This window comes from Pholcus phalangioides, unplaced genomic scaffold, assembly GCF_987345545.1.
Source record: "Pholcus phalangioides strain wild (caught in Gottingen) unplaced genomic scaffold, Ppha-v1.0 ptg000022l_1, whole genome shotgun sequence".
Taxonomy (NCBI): domain Eukaryota; kingdom Metazoa; phylum Arthropoda; class Arachnida; order Araneae; family Pholcidae; genus Pholcus; species Pholcus phalangioides.
In genome coordinates, this window is record NW_028301615.1 from 38569682 (window position 1) to 38593932 (window position 24251).

Below are 24251 nucleotides of genomic sequence, written 5' to 3' on the forward strand. Positions count from 1 at the left end.
TGTATAGTGAATGAGGGAGGGACAAATGTCCATTCCCATCCACCCACCTGCCTATTCCAACAATACACATTTTTCACTGAAGGGTGGCCCATCCTCCCCATATCCCCCTATAAGCAGAGGCATTTAATTTTTCTTTCCAAAACTCATTTTCACATCTACTTGGTCCCAGTCTTTCATACTTTGCATGAACAATAGAGTGATGTAATTTCCTCTATGTGGTAGACACCCGATATCCTGGAGTTGTGCCTAAAGTGCACATTAACCATAGAGACAAATTACTTTTCATCTCAAATACCCTGCCTGACAGGGAAAATGCAACACCATGAAGATTTGGTTGTATAATCATGCAAATTACCAGAAATGCGCAGCTGAATGATTTATTCAAGTGATTCAAAATGCAAGTTTGTCACGTCATTAGTTAGCAAGATAAAAGGGGAGGAAACTCCAGATGAGTCAACAACTGTTACTCTCTGTCACAGAAGAAAACCCATTTTTCGAGTTGTTTTTCATCTTAGAAGACAAGTGTATTTAAAGGCCGGCAACAACAAAGCCAGTTTCGGCAACCACACATGTTCACAATGGTTCCGTTTTAGGCCTACGAATGGCTGGTTGGGCTTTCCTTTGTATCGCAGCTGAAACAGGCCTACATGTCATTGTGCTAGAGGTACTGGTGCATCTAGACAGACATCAGAAAACTTGGATCGACACATCCGAAGGCATGTGGTGGTGGCTCCACAATATAGGAGTGCCAACATTTTGCAGGATGTATTGGATGCTCCAATATCAGCAAAAGCATTTTTTAACGATTATTCAAAAGCAGCATGCAGTCATGCTGCCTTTTATGAGTACTGTCATTGACGTACAGGCACTGATGCCACCGATTGCAATGGTGTCAGGCCAGAGCCGCTTGGGCGACTGAATAGCACAATATTGTGTTTAGCAAGGCAACATGGAGACACGCCCCATTCTGTTGTAACTGATGAATGACTGCTTAACAACATGGCATCATGGTTGAGGGTGCCATCACTGGTTCCCCCCCCCCCCCCAGTTTGTATCAGACACAATAAAGGCATGACGGTATGTGAGTAAAATGCTACAGACGTTTGCACTTCCCTACCTACAGCGGTTGCAAAATGCTGTCATCCAGACAAGTACTGCAAAGTACCCAGATGCTTAGTTGGCCAGCCATGTCGCCAGATCTCTCCCCCATCGAGCCTGTGTGGATTGCGATTGACTGTTGTTTGCTTGATCTGCCTCAGCCTCAATCAGTTCCTACATGCATTCTCTATCTGTCAGCCAATTTTCATTACATTCTACTCACTCTCTCATGGTGTTTCATTTTTGCTGTCAGACAGTAAAACCACAGTGTATATCAAATTTTTTTGTGAAAACTTAATTATGTATTTATTTTTAGTGCATCACATTCAGCATTCCCAGAAACGAGAAATATCAAAAGAAACAGAATGCACGCGTCCAAAGGTTTAGAAAGAAGATGATAGCGAAACAGGCAGCATCTCAACAAGGCACACAATAACTGCATTATGTATTATAATGTAAATATTCACAGCTATGAAAAATGGATTTTTTTTAATTCAAGTGCATACTATTTTTTTAATTGTGTGTGTATGGAGTAGATAGATATTATGTGGAAAAACTTCTTTTAGCCTGTTTTATCGATACATAAACTATATATTTTTTTTTACCACAAAAGTATCATTTGATCTTTAATATTGTGATTCTTGTGAGTGTTTTTGAATAGTTGAACAATAGAAAAGGAAAAGTCTCTTTGATTCATTTAAATATGCGCTGTTTCACTTAATGCAGGGGGTACACAACTTCCAGCCCACGAAAGTTGTTCCCTTAGAAAAGTATCAATATACACAACACGATAAATGCTTAGACTGACCATATTACCTATATAAAAATACAGGAAATCATTATCACCAATTGCCCCTAAAAAAAATTGTCAAATGTAAGTTATGTTGCTAATTATAGCCAAAAAATTGAAGGCGAATAAAGTATTAAAAAATTATAGCCAAGCAATTGTCAAAGGCAAGTAAAGTTGCCAATTATAGCCAAAAAATTGTCAAAGGCAAGTAAATTTCCCAACGACAGCTCAAGAAACTGGCAAAGGCAAGTAAAGTTGCCAATCGCAGCCAAAAATACAGGTAACCCCTACATGTACAAGTTTCTGGCCCACGAGCAGTAAAATTACCGCATATCCGGCCCGCAAACTGAAAATGTTGTGCATCCCTGACTTAATGCATAGTATGCATTGTATGGTTGAGTGGTGGTTTTACACCAGTGGGAACGATTCCTTCTTATTCAGTGGCATATAACTTTGAGTCATTCAAACTTGTCTGTAAATTAATCTATTTCACAAGATTGACTCGCTGAAATAATAAAATATCTTTATTTTCTGTATAAACCTCAATAAACAGAACATTTCAGGGTGGATGGTATATTTCAACTCTCGCCCACTTTCTTCTTGCCTTTATCAAAGCATAAACTGTATTAAATCATGTTATGCAGAAAAAGGCCACAGGCACAGTGCTCTCTTAACGCATGGGCACGGCCTGGGGGCCTCAAGAGAAAAGGGGCCTCACAAAAATGAAATGTTGTTGGAATTTCCTAGAATTCACCACGTAGGGCCTCAGCAAAATCCTTTGGCCCGGGGGCCCATGATGCTCTTAAGACGGCCCTGCACAGGCAGTTAGTTAGTAATATATCCACACCAAATGATGATGACATGATAATCATGACCCCCCCCCTTTACAAAGATGGGGGCTGACAGGGCTTCAGCTCGGGATTGTTCATATCATCACCGAAATAGAATATATTTGTTGTATCACTACTTAACCATACTATATGGTACATGAACCTCGTGAACATTCCTCTGGATCATAGTTTCCCAAACTTTTTGTTCCATCGCCCCCTTCTTCAGGAGTTTTTTCCCTCATTGCCTCCCAACTCAAACGAACCCATAGAATCCTATGCTATAGCCATAGCTGCTACTGCCCCCCTTGGACTATTCGATTTCGAACCAAGAGGTGGCATTGGCCACTTTGGAAAACACTGCTCTGGATAGACAGTAAGATTATTTTTTCTCAGCCCAATGTATCAAAAAAAGGGGTTTTTTTTTCTGGATGTTATGCCAAGATAAGAACTCTGGAAGAAAAGTGGTCTGGTCTTTATTGGGAATCTAATCCCTTTTGGAAAATCTAGACAGGTGCGCTACCATATACACCACCAGAGACTCAACCTTGCTTTCTTTATTTCATGCATGGGGCATGTGTCTCTGTACACATGTCCTACATGGGGGGGGGGGGGGGGGCATTTGCTGAAGTTAAAAGACGTTGCTAAAAGTCTACTTTAGTGCATCATATCACAAAAACAGTGCATGAAATAAAAAAAGCACAAGGTCGGACTCTACTGGGTGTATGGTAGCACAGTTGGATTGCACTTTGCATCCTCTGGAACTAAATTATTTCGGAATCCTTCTTTCCACGTTGTCATTATCCCTCCCCTTCCCCTACCAAGTTTGTTGTATTCTGGTTAGTAGATCTGGGTTATGTCGGTTTGATTACAAATCATGCTATATTTTTATCATACACCCAACTGACTTATGGAAAATTTGGTGATCCTTTGCTTAACAGATTTACCACTAAATTGTTTTAGCAAAAAATATCTTATGAATGCAAAGCTCTTGCTGCTCTAACCGAACAACACATTTGAAGAAACACTCAAAAGCATCAGGAAACATCGATTTAATCATACAATTTAAATTTCATTTTTCCTTTAGACTGTACAACTTCAATGATATTGAAGTAAAAATAACCTATTAACCTTATTGAAATATAGTAAAATTCTTGATTAAAAGAAATATAGATCTGGTAAATATAGATTTTTGAATCTAATGCCTAGATACAGTGCAGAAAGATAGCTGTTCTATTTCTAGATTTTGTGCCCGGAAAAAAATGCAGAAAAGTATAAGAAGTGTTAAACTCAGATATAACTGAACTTAGTGTTTGCAATGCACACATGTGCAATGTGCCAAAATATAAATCTAGTTTTTGTATAAAGCGGTGAATTATAGACCCTGGTCGCTGATTTAAAGATAATAATAGATTGTTGCACCAACATATAAATAATGTTGGGTTGAACTTGATTTAACTTGAACTGAATATCGATATCTTAATGATCCATGTATAGGGACGTATGAGGATCGACATATAGGGGCCGGCCAAAATCCAGCGAAAGACGGAAATTCCGAAATTCGCCGGATCAACTATCCAGTTCGTAAGCGGGCAGACATCGGGCATTGGCAGTCATATAGAAAAATCAATTCGTTATAAAGGTATTCCAGATTTTTACATTTTTACTATGTATCTGGTGTATTAGAAAAGTATTCGTCGAAACGGGACGATTCGATTGTATATAAATTCTGGTTCCAGAGGTGGGACAAACACATGCCTCTCTTTCTTACGGCCTTACAGACAGACATGACCGCTGACAGCCCAAAGATACCATCTTTTGATGGTTTGCGCTCTTTCCCAAAGGGATGGACGGTCTCGGAGAGATACAGCCTTACAGCAAAGCGAGCAAGTAATTTTAAGTAGGGCGGGGAATCGATTAAAATTTTTAACTGGTCAATCAAAAATGTTTAATCGACTAATTAACCGAACATTTTTCGTAACCATATATTATTAATCTATATACAAGGTGCAAGAGCACGAACCGCAAATTACTAGGGAACCGTTTTTCCTAGTAACAGATTTCCTATTAGAAAAAGTATCCGATTAACGTATTTACCTCATATAAGTCATTCATATTGCAAGGGGTTGTATAGTTATTGAAATAAAATGGAAAAAAACTTTTTACACGGACACCCTATCCTAAAGAACCCAATTAGAAAGTTGTTGCCATGTCTTTCCCGAGGTCAAAACTAAAGACACTTCCACGTTCAATATTTGCAAAGATACTATAGAATTCAAAAATCAGAGGTAAACCGGGAAAGAACAGCAAAAACTAAGTGGCAACGCTTCTTTACCTCATTTTTGCTGCTTTTTCCACAACTTTCCTCCGATTTTTGAATTTCAATATCTCTGCGAATATTGCACTTAGAAACGTGGAAGTGTCTTTTGTTGGCCTCAGGAAAGACGGCAACAACGTTCTGATTGGATGTTTGAAGACAGAATGTCAGTATAAGAAGTTAATTTTTATGGTTTAATAAAAACCTCTAATACAACCCCTTACAATATGAATGTCGTATCTGAATTGAGGCGCCGACATGAAGAAACCATTTGGGGGGAGCTGAAAGTTGCTGGTCGTCCCGTATATACGGGACTTAAGTGCGCACGCAGGAAAGGGAAAGGCGCATTGCATTGTTTTTTCAGAAATTATTGGGGGGTGGGTGCTCAGCACCCTCACAAAATGTAGTGGAGGGGCTCAAATGGCCTCAGTCCTTAGGTTCCGCTTCCTGTTCTACATATTACTTTTACACATTTTTTAATTGGAAGTATTTTTTTAGGATCAATGATTCGCCAGTGAAATGCAGCAAGGGGGAATTATGGAATCACCCTGTATATAAAATTGATTTTCTCTGTGTGTTCTCTATAGAAATCAACAATTTTAGACCGATCGTCGCCAAATTTTGCATATACAGTACTGTACCAAAGAGGGCCCGGATTGAATGCTAGGCTATTTCAAAAATTCGCCAAATGCCCGAAATAAGCAAAAACAAGAAGACGGGAAACAATGGTTTCTCGGCCTCAACAATTAACGTTTATACGGCCGTTATGTCAGAATGTTAGCTTTGGTCACTGTTAGTTCCCAAACAATGCGTTTCAGACATGTTTAGACCTTTGAGGCATGTTTACACCCTTAAAATGACTTGCAACTAGTTTTTAATACTCCTAGTATATATAATAAAAAAAAAAAATTGAGGTAGGCTCTTCTGTGTCATAGATACGGCCGCAAGTTTTGAACGTGAATACATTCTTTGTGTCTTGAATCGCGAGGTAGGTACGGACATAATGAAGTAGTTGTCATCGGATTTGTCTGTAGAATCGCTAACAGACGATACCAATGTTGTCTATTTGTGTTGTGAACCTCTTGAGATATAGAGTAAAACTCAATTTCGTTACGAATGCGGGCTGCAAGACTGGTGCCCAAACCGGAAGAAACATTAAAACCAGAGTGGTACTATTGGATTTGTATTAATGAAATGTACCCGCAGACAGCACATCGAAAACACTGTTATATTGTGAAAACTTCCTGAGATATGAGCGTTCAAATTATTTCGTTTCACGTCACGCAACCTTATGCGAATGCACCCAGTATTGTCAGAAGATTTAAAAGACGTATTTACGTCTAAACGTTCTCATTAAGATAATGAAAGCAACCTTACCTCCAAAGCAGGTCTTTTTAATAAAAGGATAAATGGGTGGAAAAAACAGTTTAAAAATTTTGACAATATGAATTTTCTACTTCTCAGAGAGCCTCGATATACTTTTCCATTTACTTTTTCTTTTTAGACATTTGTTGACTGCATGGTTTTAATTGAAATAAAAGAGGGACAGAATATTTCAATTTTAAACTATTTTCACCTGAATGTAAAAAAATTTAATTTTGAAAAAAGATGGGGTTACAAAATTCGAAAACTCAGGAAGAAGGGCGCCTAAGTTTTCACAACCGATGGCGCCACTATTCTGATTAATAAAAAACCGGCCACGACAATAATTTTTCCTGATCAAAAAATCATCGCTCTACTCTATTTCTCCTCTAAGATCAAAACAGAACCGCAAAAAAAAAAAAAAATCAGGGAATTTCGACGGAGATTTGGTCGATGGAAAAAAACCACAAAAACACCCATGTTAATAAAGATATATGGCATAGGCGGAAGATAGGCTTGGAAGTCTGGGGGGGGGGGGCAAGGTCATTATTGCTGGGGGGAGGGGCAAGATGATGATGACGTCAATTCGTATATACATATATGCATTAGATCAGCCACCTCCACCTTTGACGCTGGGGGGGGGGGGCAAACCCCAGCGTCAAAGGTGCCCCCCACGCCCCACCCCGTATCTCCACTTCCATTTCGGGTGGGGGGGAACCAAAGTGATAGAACAATAGATTTGGCCATCTTTTTCCCTTTTTTCGGTCATTTTCTCACATTTCGGGGGGGGGGGACAAGACCCCCAAGTCCCCTCCCCACTACGCCCTTAGGGGGAGGAGACGGCCTCCTAATCCCTTACCTGCGTAAGCCTCTGGAGTCTATGATGTTGATAAAAATACTCTCGGATGATTTTATGGAATTTTTGCGACATCTTTCAAAAACTCTGCTTTATCTTGAACTATTGTTTGCAATATTATTAGTTTTTCTGGATTAGAAATTTCAATATTGTTGCTGCAGCCATACCATATGCCTCTCATGTTGTGTCAAAGAGGAATTTCAAGATGGTTGATGATGGAAAAAAATTGTACATTAACCAAAAAAATACAATTCGATAATTTTTTGTGGTGCCCCTTTTCTCTTGGGGGCCGTTCAAGTATTACGTCATCATCAATGGAGGGGAGGGGGTTACCGATTTGCTGACTTTTGATGACAAGGGGGGGGGGGTTTGGATAATGCTTACGTCATCAACCAGCAACCACCCTCTATGAAAATATGAGTTACGATTCAGAGGGGCAGAGCTGATGACGAAATTTTGCTGACAAGGATGGGGGGGGGGGGGGTCAAAAATGGCTAAAAATTTGTTTACGTAATACTTATACGCCCCTTGATGCCCTAAGCACGTTCTTATTTTGCTTCATGGTTAATCGGCCCTGGTCTCGTCGAATTCATTCTTCCTTCAGCTTCTTGTCTCTCGCGGTCGATCCTGGCTTCTACGAGGGTTTGTAGCAGTTGTTTTGCGAAGATCTCGTCGTATTCTTTACTGGACGTAATAAGTTTCTTTAACTCTATCACTTTCATCTCTGGTTCAGTAGCTTCACCAATCTCTAGGCGTCAAAGTTCGTCTTTTCCATATTTCGCCAGAAAAGCCATTTTCCACTCTTTTGGTTGCCTATTTGCAAAGTCCGCTTAGCTAAGAACACTCACCCGTCCATTTTAAAACGTTGGGTGCCAATGTGACGGTCGGTCGGTGGGGTGTATACGGAGCGACGAAAGTGAAAAATTCTTGTAGTTTACTTAAATCAGGGTTGGCAAGGTTATGGACAGTACGATAAAAACCACGGTATTTTTACCGTACTGTCCAAAACCCTTGCATTCAAAACTATTCAGAAGTTCCTATTTATAACTATAAAGGCACCTTTACACGTACAACCTTTCCCGCACGCCCGGAGCAGGACGTTCTTGCATGAAGAATTGGAGGGGTTACGAGCGTGGCGTTCAAGACCGTGTTGTTAAAAAGAGACACATTCTTGCGAGCAGGGCCGGCCCTAGAAATTTTTCCACCTGAGGCGAATAATATTTTGCCGCCCTTAAGATACGACTATCTCCGAAAAGAATCTTCTATCTTCACTTCTAGTACCTTGATACACAGTGATTGCCAAAGAATCACGACCCCTTTGGAATGGGGGTATTGAGGTGGATGAGTTAAGATGTGAGAGAATTTCCTAAATAAAAACTTCCCGATGAGTGTAAATATATCAAATCAATATAATAACTCTTGTTTGAAGGTGGTCCCATAGTGGGCGCTCCTGTTTACATTTTCTCCTATGGGTTTTGGAAAAATGTCTGCCCTTCAAAGGTTTAATTGAGTTATTTAGCACATATATATATCGTATAACGCATTAAAATTCTACATAAAATTCACTGAAAGTAATTTGAAGAAAAATCTTATTTAGTCAAGTATCACAAATATGCTTTTGCGCACTTTCATGAGAAAACATGAAAATTAATGAGTTAATATTTATTTTGAATCCAAAGACATAATTTACGTATTGAAAATCCCAGAATCGCTCTCCTCTTTTAATAGTTTTAAAATAGTGATTCTCCGCGTTATGTTACTTATATGTTGTTACATTGCACAGCATAAAGACGTTTTTCCTACTGTTTTACTTATACATTTGCGTGGTCCGATACAAAGGCATGTATCGGTAAACATCTCTGACCGGAGTCGCTCTTATTCAATGCCTTTTTTCAATGCGAATACAGCCTTGTTTTAATTTTATTGATATAACCGAGTGTACAGTATGTCATAAAGGTTGTTCCGGTCTTTATTTCGTCTAAATCGGTCGAATAGAACCGAAGTTAAGAAGACTTCGCCCAGCAGCTGAATCGTTCGTGTGCGTGGAAGATGGCGACGACCGCCTTGTACGTTGATGATCACGATTCCCGCACCAAACAACTCTACCATTGCTGTATGGTCAACTGATTGTAATTTTCGGGAGATAGATAGATAAACTGTGATTTCTATTCGATCCCAGATTCAATAATATTATCGTAAAAAAAATTCATAACGACATTCTTTTACAATTATGGCCAGAAAAAATAATCGTCCGAAGATTACAAGATTACAATATATGCTATATAGATTCTAGATTCTAATTCTACGTCGTAGATTCCAGATTTTTTTGTATGAAGAGACAATTTTTCAAGAAACAGAGCAATCCTTGATTAAGCCGGACTCTGCAATGAAATTCAACCGGTTGCGTCGTGTGCTGAGAGATGGTCAAATAAACAAGAATGTTGACTCAACGAACGGAAATAGAGATGATGGGTTCACGGCTAGAGCGATCTTGATGGAGGCTCTGGACGTATCACTGCAAACTCAATTAAATTTTTCCCCCCAACAGACATCGTTTTCAAAAAAGGATATAAAACATTCAGCGTCACTGAAGTTCCTCTTCAGTATAAGACTATACTGAAGAGGAACTTTCTCCGAACCATGGATTTAGCCCAACCTAGTGCGGAGAAAGAGGAATTCCTTTCCGTATTAAGATCTACAGATTCAAGATCAAAAGGATCTCTGATTTTAGAGGATACTGAAGCAGAAAATGAAGTAATGAAGCAGCCATCTTCTGTGTCAGGCGCAGAACAAGGGGAAACCGGTAGTGAACAACAAGGTGGACCCTATGCGTTTGAGGCTGCTAAGACTATATGGACAATGTTGACAGATACGAAGAAAAACGGTAACGGTAAATCACGTAGTCGAATCCCGATGAGTGAAAGAAAGAAACTACAAGGTCTTCTAACAAGAACAATCGATGACATAAGAGACTTATGGGCGTTAATTAGCGTGACACACAAGAGCGTACGAGGGAGGAATCGCTACAGAGTTCCTCTTGATGAACAAGAAATAGTTCTACAACAACTCCAGCTGCTTCTTGAAGAAATAGCGAAACCATTAGCTATTAAAGAACTAAATTCTTGCCAAGCGACGATTGGTAAAGGCTTGACAAAATGTGATGAAGAACTGTCATCCACAGACTGCTACAAGCACAGCTCACGAGAAGCTTCGCTAATTACAACTTCTACAGTGGATACACAAACTATGTACAACCGACTGAGAGGTAACAGAGGTGCGGAACGAAACAAAGAGAACCTACGTCAACAGGGGATCACAAACGGAAAAAACGGATATAGCAAAGGTTCAGATATCTAGAAAGAAACTTCAGGCATCGGTGGATAGAGAAAATTCGGTAAATGTCAACATGAGCAAAAAGAATCGAAAGATATGTTTCAACCCAATAGTTTCATCGGGTCGTAAATCCCTATTAGACTTTTCGGATCTACCCACTGACGAAGGAAGTGACGTTGCAGCTGAAGTAGAATCTCGAGTGGAAGATCGATCGCCAAAACTACAGAAAACAGCTACTCAACTTGGGAATCACAAGTGTACCCTCACAACCGGAAATGATGAAGATGAGCGGCTGGATTGGTATGAACGATCCACGATGGGGCAAGCATGCGAAGTGGATGGACAAATGATAACTGAGAATAATCTTCAGAATAAAAACAATATGGACAACCCAAAAGATAGACTGTCCTCTGAAATCACTTGTTATAACCTATGTGAGGATGAAAACGCACATTCGATGATATTGCCGGATGACCATGCTAATTTAAACATTTCTGCAATACGATCATCGCAAATTTCAAATCTATCATTCTATGAGGAGGACAGTTGGAACGAAGATCAGCAAAAGCAACAAGACGTTTTGCAGTCAGCTCATAGTAACCTGGAAGGTGAAAACTGGAAGGAGGTATGCAGGAAAAGTAAACGGCAGCAATCAACATTGGAAGACAGCAGTAGTAAAAAAGACAATGATTATATTTTAATAAAACTGACGGATTTTACAACTCTCGACACGTGGCCTCCGTTAAAAAAGTCCAGTGACACCTCGATAAGGCTAAAACATAAGGCAGAAAATAACAAGGCAAATTACAATCGTAATGACCAAGAACTGCAAGGTACTCAGCAATCGTGGTCACAAGTGGTAGGCGATAAGCTCTTAAAAAAGAAGAGATATGGTTATAAAGTGATGAGTGGTTGTAACAGACCCCAAAATTCTATAAATGAATCTACAAACGTCTCTCGAAAGGATGTATGGTACTCTCGAATAGAGAAAAATCGGAGGATAGCAGCGGTAGACAACCACATCGCAGATAAATGGTCACTACAGCCAACACGGACGATCATTGATTGGCAAGACGATTACAAGCAGAAAAGTGAACGTCAGCATCAATATGATGGGGTGAAAAACTACAAGCATGTCAGGGTTCAGGCAAAAAGACCATTTGGCGGTCGAAGAAACATCAGAGAAGAGTCATCCTTCAATGGATCAAATAAACAATGGTGGTATAACATACCAGCAGTGCAGGATAATCGCTTCCAGAGGCATAATGACGGAAGAGATGGGATTAGATCAGGCTACTAACTCTCAGAGAGAGGAAGATGGTCATCACAGAGTCGGCATACACATGCAAAATTGACTGTTCCCAAGGAAATAGCAAGGGGGGATTATCCCACATGCAAGGGAAGAATAGGCATCAACAGGAATCACATGCTGGCGACGCCGGCTAGGTGTGATGATGGCGAAGACAGACGCGATAATGCAAGAAAGACGTCTTGCTATTATTCAAGATTCGGAAGAACACATGCCCAGGCATCTATAGAAATAAACAAACCAAATAATAGGTGCATAGACTGCACTCTGATGAACTTGGCTCACGGTTCACAACTGAGATCAGATCATAAAACAGCCGGCAAAGAATGTACAAGCCATTTACTTGTACGGGGTCGCAGCTTGATACACTAGACCAAGAAGAGATGAGTGCTCAAATAGACGTTAACTTATTAAAAGGGGAGGTGCCCTTGCGTCTAATTCAGATTAACATGGACAGATCTAAGAACTGTACTTTTCATCTGGTGACCTATGCCATAGAACACAAGATTGATCTACTGTTGGTGCAGGAACCGTGGGTTAATCGCGGTGCTCTCCGTGGCTGGCCACAACAATGGACAATATGGAGTTCACAAGATTCTAAAAGTGCAATTATAGCTTCGTCTTCGCAGGTGTATCCAGCAACTTATCGTATAGGTAAACAACTTGTTGCCAAAGAGCTTAGCCTTCGACAGAGAGAAATAATCTTGGTGAGTGCCTATGCTTCTCCCTGCGAGGGTCTAGACGGGGTACTACAAGAACTAGAGGAAATACAACTATCTTCCACTGCTAAAGAGAAGATGTTTGCTACCGATATCAACTGTCACTCGTCATTGTGGGGCTACAAAACTACAGATGCCAGAGGCTGGAAATTACAAGAATTTCTCAGGGGTCACGGCATGTACCTATTTAACGCTGGCCAAACAAAACCTACTTACGAACTTTTTGGTACAAAAGGATGGCCGGATCTCACGTTTACCTCGTCTGAAGAATTATTTGCTCACACAGTCTGGTCAGTAGGAAACGAGGATTCGCACAGCTCGCATCGGTATATTCATTTGGACCTGCATATAGAATGTCAATCTCAACTGCAATGGCGTTATAGGACGACCACACGGAGATTAATCAGGCTCAAGACACACACCAGGCCAATGTTAACCGATTTTGCACAGCAGCTGCGTATATCACACACGGAAGAAGACCTCCTCAATGCAACTGTGGACACCTTTATGGAAGTGTTGCAGTCTGCTTGCGTAAATATACTGGGACGTGCTCAAAAACCTAATGAAAAACTTCCCAACTGGTGGACACAGGAATTAGCTATTCATAGAAAGAGGGTTCGAGCCTTGGAGAGAAAATTTCTCAAGGCTAATGGTAAGTTCAAGGGTGAGGCCCATACGATCTACAAAAAGGCTAGGGCAGAATATCTAAAGAAGGTTAAGAAAACTAGGAACGACTGCTGGACAAATTTTTGCGCTGCTGAAAACAACCCTTATGGGATCGCATACCGTTCTGTTTTCAAAAGCAAGAGAGTACCGCCTCAAGTTTTGATGATGCAAAGCGGGAGTCACAATTACACAATCTTGGAAGCGGCGGAGCAGCAACTCGATACGATTTACCCAGATCCTGCGGACACAATATCCTTGGTAAAACCAATTAGAACTGGAATCCCAGATGACGAGCAAATTACAGTGGAAGAGATCAGGAGTATTGTCACAAGATTGAAGAATAGAAGAGCACCTGGCTTTGATAATATTAGTGTTCCCATACTAAAGACATTATTCGAAGCCAATGCCGAATCGTTTACTGAAGTTCTCAACAGGTTCCTGGAATTATCTCTCTTTCCTACACATTTTAAAAAGGGAAAGCTCCTGCTATTCCTTAAGAAAGATAAAGACCCACAATTGCTACGCTCATATCGTCCAATTTGCCTACTACCCACTCTAGGTAAGGTCTACGAGAAAGTTATAGTACAAAGACTTATGTATCAATTGGAGTGCATGAACTGGCTAAGTCCTCTACAATTTGGATTTCGTGCTGGAGGGTCAGCTGAGAAAGCTATGGATTCACTGTTGCAAGTAATTGTCGGTATGCATCAACACGGCTATCAGACGGCGATAGTCACGATAGATATTCGTGGAGCCTTCGATTCGCTGCGCCATGAAATAATTATCAATCAACTTCGCCAACTGCCACTTCCTGGAAACCTGACGCGAGTTATTGAGAATATGCTTTCAGACAGATATATAATGATGTCCACAGACGGAGGAATAGCCATGAAAAAGCAGATGAAAGGGTGTCCACAGGGCTCATGCAGCGGCCCCTTGATGTGGTCACTTGTCCTCAACACGCTTTTACAGATTAACTGGGGCCCGCGGGTATATCTACAGGCATTTGCCGACGATCTGGTATATGTTATATCCGGCGAAAACCATATGGCAATAACGGATGAAGCACAGACAGTGTTCGGAAAATTGAGCAATTGGCTGGCTAATAATAAACTACAAATGGAAGTAGAAAAAACCCGCTTCTTGTGGCCGCACCCAAAGAAAAAGATGAAACCTAAGATCTACATTGAAGGTATACGAATTCGACCGTCTCAGATAATACGATACCTTGGTGTGTACTTTGATAGTAAATTGAACTTTATGGCGCACATCCAAAAACAGGTCGACAAAGTAAATGGCACACTGCAATTACTGCGCAGATTGGCAGGATCGAAATGGGGAATGCAGCGAGCCTTTCGCAACATCTTGTATAAGACTATTGTACAAAGGCAACTTTCATACGGATGCGCCACTTGGTATCAGCACCCAACTCAAAAACAAAAGAGAGCTCTGGATATCTCACAGCGTCCCTTTCTTCTATATGTTACAGGAACATACGTTACAACCGCGAACCAAGTTCTGTATGTGGCCACAGGCAACCCAGCTTTGAGTATTTACATGGAGTACGAGGCTCTTAAGACCAGACTGCTACATCTTGAAAAGGACATAATATTGGACGAGCAGAGAATTTCGTCAAACCAATTTGAGCAGCGACATAAGCAATGGCTGTTTCACCCAAGCACAGATCTCACCGTCTCAAATAATGCCATTTGGTATTGATAATATAGATTCCTTGGGCTCTAAGAAAATATTCACTGATGGCTCTAAAACAGAAACGGCTACTGGCTGCGCGTATGTGGTACTAACGGAAGATGGTTCAATAGAGGAGCAATGGAGTCGAAGGTTAGCTAAAGAGAATAGCGTATTCCAAGCCGAGAATTTTGCGATACTCAATGCTGTTAAACGTGCGGAAGAGATGCTTTGTCCAGTAACAATCTTGACAGATAGCGCATCTGGCCTCCTAGCCATACAGGATCCTCGTTCACTTAACCCTGACATACGAAGTATTCGTCTTATCCTACACGCTCACGACAACATAAGGTTAGTCTGGGTCAAAGCGCACGTAGGTATTGCTGGAAATGAAAAAGCGGATCAACTTGCCAAGGAAGCGACAACATTGAAAGACTTGGTTGTTCTACCTTGGCCGAGGAGTCATGCCCGTAATATCTTGAAAGACAGAATGCTTCATCTTTGGCAAGTTGAATGGAACAAGAACTCAACGAAAGACGCCTACAAGATACAACGTCGAGTGGCTTTGCGCAAGTGTGTATGGCCGCGAACAAAAACAATCCTTTTAACTGAGCATGGTCCATTTCCGACATGCAGCGCTTTGGACGATCATCTCACAATGCTTGTAAGTGTGGTGCTACGGGCTCGCTATGGCATTACGTCTGCCAATGTCCACACACATCAGCGGGTCAGATGTCACAAAGTCAGATGACGGCATTCAAAAGAAGAATACTAAAAAAGTCCGATGAACTTCTCGCGCATTCAAAATTTGATTCAATTTTTAGACCGTAACCTATATTTGCTGCACGACAAGAAGGGTGGACTACGGAAGAAGCAGGATGAATTTCAGCCTTCCAAACCGGTAAAGCTGATACCAGGGAGAGTCTACAACTTGCGGCCACGTAGGGGTACTGGAAATTCACGAAACTGATACGTCGTTGAACGGCGAACTTTATTGGAGAAACTATAAACACTTAACATGCTAATGAGGTGAATCAATGCCACCCATAATCCAGCTAGCCAGCCGATGTAGCTTCGGGAATGATGAAAATCTCCTAATTGCCCAGGAGAATTAAGACGTAGGATGCTTATGAAACAGGAATGTGTGCCTAGAATGAGCTAAAACATCTGGGTGTCCGAACATTGGCTGACTTGGACACTTGGACCATGACATGTGACGCAAACATGACATCGATTCGTCGTTGTACGGCCTACACGACTAGTGACATTCAACGAACGCGGACGGACCGCCACCAACGGAATTTGATTATCGAGTCCGGACGTGCCAAGGACGTTATAATATCAATTTAGATTTCGATTCTTAGATCACGATTTATCATAATTATTCCGATTTATACTTCTGTAATTGGACTTGTTATTCTGTTATACAAATTTATATATATATATATATATATACACACACACATATTTAATAAAATTCCGGATGCACCCATCTTTCGGGAACGCTTTGATATCTCCTTGAGATGGGAAGCGGGGTGCGTCCGGTCCTTCAATGTTCAATATACATTTACGTTGTTGTGAAATTTTCAAGTGAAGTGACATCCTCGAGTTCATACATTTGTGACCGGAGGCGTATGCAGAAGAGAAAACATAGCCCCCCCCCACCCCCACAAGGCGATCAAAAATTAAAAATATTTTCAAATATCAGTCAAATATGTAACTGTAATATAACCAGGCCCGTCATTTGGGGGGGGGGGGGAAGGGGCCGTCGTCGCCCCCCCCCCGGCTTTTGAAAATACACTAAAAATGGTATATATATATATATATACATACATACATTGAGTACATCTTGCGTATTATTTGGAAATTGAACACTTTTTTCACCTTGAACCTTGCACTGATTTCTCCCGTGGAAAAGACTGATTTTCCGAACAATTTTGTTCAGAAATAAATACAAATACAACGCCACAACAGGCAAAATGCCCAACGAGGTGGCTGAGAAAAAGAAAAACTCATCTCTGCCTCTACCGGGAGTCGAACCCGGGTCCGACAGCCACCTCAATGACGCGTGGTCAGTGCGAAGAAGAAATTTCCGACCGTAGATGTAGTGATGGAAATGTTCGACAGTTTTGACGATTGCAAGCAGCTCCTTCCTCGTGACGCAATAATTCCTCTCGGGCTTAGACAGACTTTTGCTGAAATAGGCAATGACATGTTCTTTGCCGTCCACTTCTTGTGACAGAACAGCCCCGATACCGTTGTTGCTCGCGTCTGTGTCGAGAACAAATTCCTTCTCTGCTCGTGGGAACGCCAAAATGGGAGCCGATGTTAGCATCTGTTTCAGGGACGTGAAGGCCTTCTCGCACTCATCAGTCCACAAAAACTTCTGTTTGACTTCAGTGAGTCGGTGGAGTGGTCTCGCTATCTTAGAGAAGCCTTGGACGAATTTCCTGTAATAGGTGCACAGTCCTAGGAAGCTCCGAAGCTCGTGCACACTCTTTGGTTGCTTCTAGCATCCCACAGCTTTGGTCTTCTCGGGATCCGTCCTTATTTCTTCTCGAGAGATTATATGCCCTAGATAGGTGACTTCACGTCTGAACAGACTGCACTTCGTCGGACTCAGCTTCAGGTTGGCATCTTTCAATTTCTGCAACACTTTGTTCAAATTCTCCAGGTGTTCTGAGAATGTCTTTCCCCCGATGATGATGTCGTCCAAATACACAAGACACGATTCATAGGACAGTCCGTGCAAAACGGTCTCCATCAGTCGTTCGAAAGTAGCGGGTGCATTGCACAACCCGAAAGGCATTACTTTGAACTGCCACAGTCCCTGTCCGGTCGTGAAGGCCGTCTTCTCTCGATCGTCCGGTTGTATTTCTACTTGCCAATATCCACTCTTCAGATCCAGGGTCGAGAACCACTGATGTCCGGAAAGCGTGTCCAGAGTGTCGTCGATTCTTGGCAGCGGATAGCTGTCCTTCTTGGTAACGTCATTCAGTCTTCTGTAGTCGACACAGAAGCGGGTGGAACCATCCTTCTTTCTCACCAGTACGATCGGCGAGGTCCATGGGCTCGTTGACGGTTCTATGACGTCATTGGAGTGCATATCCCTCAGGAGGTTACCAACTTCTTGTCCCTTGGCAAACGGGAGTCGTCTAGGATGTTGCTTGATCGGTGGATGGTTCCCGGTGTCGATACGATGTTGTGTCAAGCTGGTGCGTCCAACATCAGCTGATGACGTAGAGAAGACGTGTCGGAATCTCTCGATAATTGACTGAGCACGTAGTCTTTGATCTGGATTCAGTTGTGTGTCTCCAATCAGACTCTCGAATAGTTCACCAGAACCTTCTGAGTGGTTCCCCGTGGAATCCCGAACCACACACGTGACTGGAACACACGTAGCGATCTCCTCGCTTTTCCGAACCTCCCTCGGCTTGTCACTGATGTTGACCAATCTAACAGGGACAACATCCTTCGACGAATCTATCAGAGCAGCAGCAATCAATAAGCCTTTCTTATTGTCATCAGGAAAGTCCACTAATCCCAGTCGAAAGTCCTTGGTCTTCCCAGCTGTTCCGTGAATGATGCATTCCGTTCTTGGCGGGATCACGAAGTCCCGAATGGCCAATATCTTCCGTGGGAGAATCACCTCATTATCGCATCCGAACAGGGTGACGTGCTCTTTTGGCGTGTACAAATGATTACTTTTCAAGTCAAGAGATATCCCGTATCTTCTGAGAAAATCTTGTCCTATAATGCACGGGTCTTGGACATCAGCCACGAAAACAGTATGGCAATAGGTGACCACAGCGAACTTCACTGATACCTCCATCTTCCCATGCACCTTCACCTTCTCCCCGGTAACGGTCTGTAGGGACAGTGACGGTGCTACCTCCAAAAGCCGTTGCTGGGATTTTTGAGCCAAATCGGTCCGGACGATGCTCACGTTGGCGCCAGTGTCGATGACCATGCGGCAAGAAAGTCCACCAATCTCACCCTCCACATATATTCCGTGGTCTCCGCCACTCAGCTGTGAGATCTGATAGACAATGGGTGGGGCATCTACACTTCGAGCGATCTCTGCCCCGCGAGATGGCCGCACTTCAGTTTAACTGCTCGGAGCTTCGAGGGCTGACCCTCCTTTTGGAAACTGTGTGGGTGCATAACCGCCTTGGATGGCCTTCTTCATTGCATCCCCAGCAGGTCAAAGGCTTGGCTTTCCAGTTCCCACGGTCATCCTTGACACTTTTCAAGAGTTCCTTCAGTTCCTTGATGATGTCCGAAGCAGAGTCTTCCACGACGGCACCGCGGACCACCCGTCGCTCTCTCCTCGAAGCCTGACTAGCTGCTTCGAACTTCATGGCGTAGACCAGGGCACTTTTCACATCCTGGTATTCCCCCAGACGCAATGCCTGCTGGATGTCCGGATCCCCTGACGGAGTTGACGAAGCACTGCAAGGTCAGTCCATTCCTGATGTCTGGTGGGCAATCGGAGTAGGCCAACAGCGAGAGTCTTTCTATGTCCATTGCCAGCTCCTGCAATGTTTCTCCGGCCTTCTGTTGCCTAGTCTTCAGCTGCAGCCGGTGAAAGTCCTTGAGATAATTCTCGCCGAACCTCAATTCGAGGGTGTTAGACAGGACTTCGTAGCTGGACCGGTCTGCTACAGCGAAGGTCTGTAGCACCTCAGCCGCTTCTCCTCGGAGCGCAGCGGCTAGATGGAAGTTCTTGAGTACAGAGTGCCATCCGTTCGCTGAGGCGACCATATCGAACTGCGTCTTGTAAACCGTCCACGAGGTTCTTCCGTCGTACGTCGAGGGCTTGATGTTGACGTTACCTGCAGCCCATAGAACTTGGTGAGGCTCCCCACAAGGTGCAGGCCCTTCGATCTTCTTTTCAAGCTCTAGTATCTTCTGTGAGAGCTTCTCGTCGACTGCAGTAACAGTTCCCTCCTAACATTCATCCTCCCGACCATCCCGTCCACCGTACTTTCAAGGGTGGCCATGTCTTCCTTCACACCGGCGAGAGCCGTGGCGATGTCTTGCTTCACACCCTTGACGATATCCTCCTTGACAGCAGCGATGGATGTGTTGACGGCGGCGATATTGGCCTCCATGCTAACTTTCATCTGGGCCATCATCTCCATCAGCTGCTTGAACTGTTCTCCCGTCTCGTTCTTCTCCATACTTCTCGTCATGACCATTCAAGTCCTTGCAGCGTCGCTCTTCTGACACCAGTTTTGTTACGTCACGCCGCCGGGTCACTTGTCGAACCTCTTCTCACCAGACCCGTCCCTTCGCGCGGATCTCTCCAGGGTTCTTCGCCGAGGACTTGAACATGGGTAGACAATCACACGAACGAGGATTCGAGAACAAATATTCGCTTTTATTTACATGAGCTGCTAAAACTACTGCTAAACTAGAGCAGCCTTCCGAACGTCTTCTCCGTTCCAATTCTACTTTCCGAGTCCATCTTGAATCTCGTTCTTCTATTATCACAATCGCTTGCCACGCGAACCTTGCAGGCGTTCACAGCCTTTTCAAATGTCTATATTTCGTAACATTATATACATTATATCAGTCAAATCCACCTTTAACGCTGGGGGCATATATCTCCGCCCATGACGCTATCTATCGGTGGTCGCCTCAAGCTCGCGTAAGGGAAAATATCTTATCTATATCCTCCCTCGGGTTTGAAACTGTGACCGTGACAGCAACCTTCACGGTGGTAGACGAGCATTTCACCACCGCGCCACTCGGGCGCTGTTTTTGTGCAGTAAGCCTAGGTCTATGCCTTTGTAGCGTGTTGGGTCTAGAGCACTCACCCGGCACGTGAGAGGACGTAGGTTTGATTCCTCGCAAAGGGAGTGTGAATCTTCTTTCTCGAATTCGTCTTCGCATAAGCCAGCTGTTGAAACCTTCGTATGACCAGCGGATATATTTATTGTGTCTGAAATTATTTTCTTAAATTGATTCTAAGTGTTTCTGACATGACATTTTATTTTACGTCCTTTATACCTACAAGGGCTGAATTTTATTAGTTTTGAATTTTCTCATTGATTTAATTACTAAGTCTTGAATGCTGATTTTTGCTGCTTCATTAAATTCTTTAATTCGATTTATTTTAATTGGTGGAGGGGGCTCTAGAAATATGTTGGTTTCGAGCCCCCGAACTCATTAAGATGGTCCAAATTAAAACCACATGGCCAAGTTTTACTTTCGAGAAGACACCACTACGGACAACAGTTATACTATAAGGGGGCCGCTCACGTATTACGTCAGCAAATTTTTAGCCATTAATGACCCCCTACCCCCTTGTCTGCAAAATTTCCTTAGCACTGCCCCGCCCCTCCCACCTGCTAACGCATATTGGTGGGATCAGGCACGTACGCGGGACGGGGGGGCTTGTGCACCTCCCCCAGACGAAAAAATTTTTTTTTAAATGCAAAATGGTAAATCCGCAGCCCAAATGTGGCCCTGAAGGTTATCCGATGTGTCTTGCCCCCCTCAAACTTAATTTTTGTAAAAATGAACTAAGCGGCACATTTACAAATCGCTTAAATGACCGTGGCACAATTCCAGAGCATTTCAGTGGCCCGTGGCACATTTTCATATCACTGAAGTAGGCCTCAAAGATCACCTAAGTAACCCGCGACGCAGTTCCAGAGCACTTAAGCTTTCCGAGGCATATTCAGAGATCCCTTGAGTGACATGTGGCACAGTTTTAGAGCACTTAAGCGGTCGTGCGGTTCTACATCAGTAAAGTTACCCGCGGAACATTCCAGATTACTAAAGTGATCCGTGGCATAATTATGGATCACTTGAGTGACCAGTGGCACAGTTCCAGAGCACTTGAGCAGCTCGGACACATTTCCTAAGCACTTGAAGGACCCGTAAAACTAATGAAGGTTGATGACGTAAGCATCATCCAAACCCCTTCCCATAAAAAGTCAGCAAATCGGAACTAACACATCGATACTGACGTAATACTTGAATGACCCCTAAAAAAGAAGTCAAGCTTTAAACTACGCTTTCTTGTTGTTTGTCTTCGCGTCAAATCGCATATGGTTCTTTTGGAAGGTTGCTTTATTTATTTTTTTTAAATCGGTTCATGAGGACGATTAATAAGTTCGTTTCGCTGCATTCGCATCTTTACATGAGACTTCATTAGATTCAACTTAGAAAGTTCTACAAGAATAGTAATAAGTAAAAGCCACTAAAGAGCCCTGAGGGTGCGTGGAAGATTGCGGCCTGGGGGAACTCCCCGAAACAGGTGGATAGGCCGGCAGGCAGGAAGCGCAAAAGATAGTCCCACACTGGTAGATATTCTGTCTCGAGCCGCCCTTAATAGATCACATACTTGTTTCTGGTTCTACAGTAAGGACTATCTGAAGAGTATAATGGGGCAAAGTGATTTTTCTGAGGCCATACCTGGAAAATTCTCTAAAATTTCAACCAGTTCTCAGGCCGGATGGGCCCATGCGTTAAGAAGACTGCACTGTCTACAGTTCTAGGCCCTCTACCAATTCCCTCAAGTTTTCTCAAAATCTGCGATGTTGAGACATGGCTCAAAAGGGTGATGCCATGTGAATTTTCAGTGTAACATTTTTTTAAAATCTTGAGTCTAACTCAGTGTTTCCCAAAGCAGTACCGTCTTAACGCATGGGCCCCACCCGGGCCTGGGCCGTCTTAAGAGCATCATGGGCCCCCGGGCCAAGTGATTTTTCTGAGACCCTACCTGGCCAATTCTCGAAAAATTCACCTACTTCTCGTATTTCTGAGGCCCCCTCTTCTCTTGAGGTGCCCGGGTGGACCCATGCGCTAAGACGGCACTGCCTGGGGTACCTCAAGACAAGAGGGCCTTCGGAAAAACGAGAAGTAGTTCAATTTTTCAGATAGAGGGCCTTAGAAAAATCACTTGGTCCTGGGGGGGGGGGGGGGATTCCCAAAAAAAAATTCATATTCACTAATGCTTTACTTAATTAACATATTCAAGTTAAAAACCGACCGTTTTTCCACACAGCCTACCCTAATTTTTTCTGGTAGCCGATTGTTGAATGCAACAAATTCTTCTACTGGACGATGGTAAATCCGCCGTATTGTTGCTGTGAATTTCGCTTAACAAACAGTTGGACAACGTAGTTCCCTAACAAAATGAATAATCTGATTATTACAATCATTAGCTTATTGGGAAAGGGTGATTAGAATTTTGTCCTGGGTCCAAAATTTTTTATCAAAGATGTCTCTAAAAAAAAGTGTCATTTAACAAAGGGTAAAAAAACTATAAAATTTTTGCCTCCTCGCGATCAATCTCAGTACAGTGATCAAAGAGACTACTATGACAGACCCGCCTACGATTCACCGCTTTTGACGACTGGCTGCAACAGGATTCAGCAGCAACTTCACGCCCCCTGACCTTCGATTATGCATATTCTTTGCATCAACACGAAAATCTCAGAAGGCTCCTACGGTGAGGTGTATTTAGTGGAAGACCTGTCGCAGACCAAGAGGGTGTTGAAGATTGTCAGCGTGAATGGTCTTCATCCGAAGTACCCCGGCAGACACACCACCACCTACGAACAAATACTTCGAAGACGTCGTGAGCTCAAGTCTTGAGTCGTTTGAATGACGGACTCGACGACGGCCACAGGGCTCCGAAATTCCCGACCATCAACGAAGTAAGCCTCGTAAAAGGACCATATCCTTTACTTTTGAAAAAAAAGACTGATCAGTCTTCGCCAAAAACACTAAATATATCACCGACTTCCCGGCAGCCCACATGTACGGTCTGGATCAAATTTTCATCGTTATCAACATGAACTACTGCGGAAGCAGTTTGGAACGTTTTTCTTAATGTTACTACTTGAATCTAGAGATGCGAGGTGAGAATGAGAATATTATCCTGGATGTAAAAATTGGAGAATAATCAAGAATATTAATTTTTCTTTTAAATAATTTAAATTTTTTTTTACTAATTTTGTTTATATTGTGAAATATAAATCAGTTTTCATTATCAACAATTGTTTTGTTGTAAATGATTCAGGCATAAAATCACCCCCCCCCCCCCCCCAATGACAACTTTTAGTTCGAGAATATTCTTCAGGTCATGATGAGAGGTTTTAAAAGTTTGGTTATAAAGATTTCAGAAACCTTTAGATTAAAACCTTTAAAAATAATTTTAAAATTAGATAAATTTTCAGAAATAAGTTCACAACAAAAGAAATTAAATGAAAGTGGATTGATGAAGGAAGCTATTCTTATACAATCACTTTCATTCTAAGATACAGA

At 42.5% G+C, this 24251-nt stretch overlaps 2 protein-coding genes across 2 annotated transcripts in view; both read left to right on the forward strand.

Moving 5' to 3' along the window:
- The window catches only part of mus312 (mutagen-sensitive 312), a 63507-nt gene extending 61801 nt beyond the window's left edge, over positions 1-1706 (forward strand). The window contains exon 22 of the mRNA XM_089249499.1: positions 1415-1706. Coding sequence (XP_089105625.1) covers positions 1415-1534 — 120 coding nt within the window. The 3' untranslated portion in view covers positions 1535-1706. The remainder of the gene's footprint in view (positions 1-1414) is intronic.
- Positions 1707-14979: 13273 nt separating this feature from the next.
- LOC149070416 (uncharacterized) lies at positions 14980-15717 on the forward strand. Its single transcript, XM_089249316.1, has one exon. It carries the CDS (start codon positions 14980-14982, stop codon positions 15715-15717), a length of 738 nt encoding a protein of 245 aa, XP_089105442.1.
- Positions 15718-24251: the final 8534 nt, after the last annotated feature.

Bases quoted from the DNA above. Each gene is read 5' to 3' on its own strand.
- LOC149070416 (XM_089249316.1), top strand. From the start codon at position 14,980: ATGCCATTTGGTATTGATAATATAGATTCCTTGGGCTCTAAGAAAATA.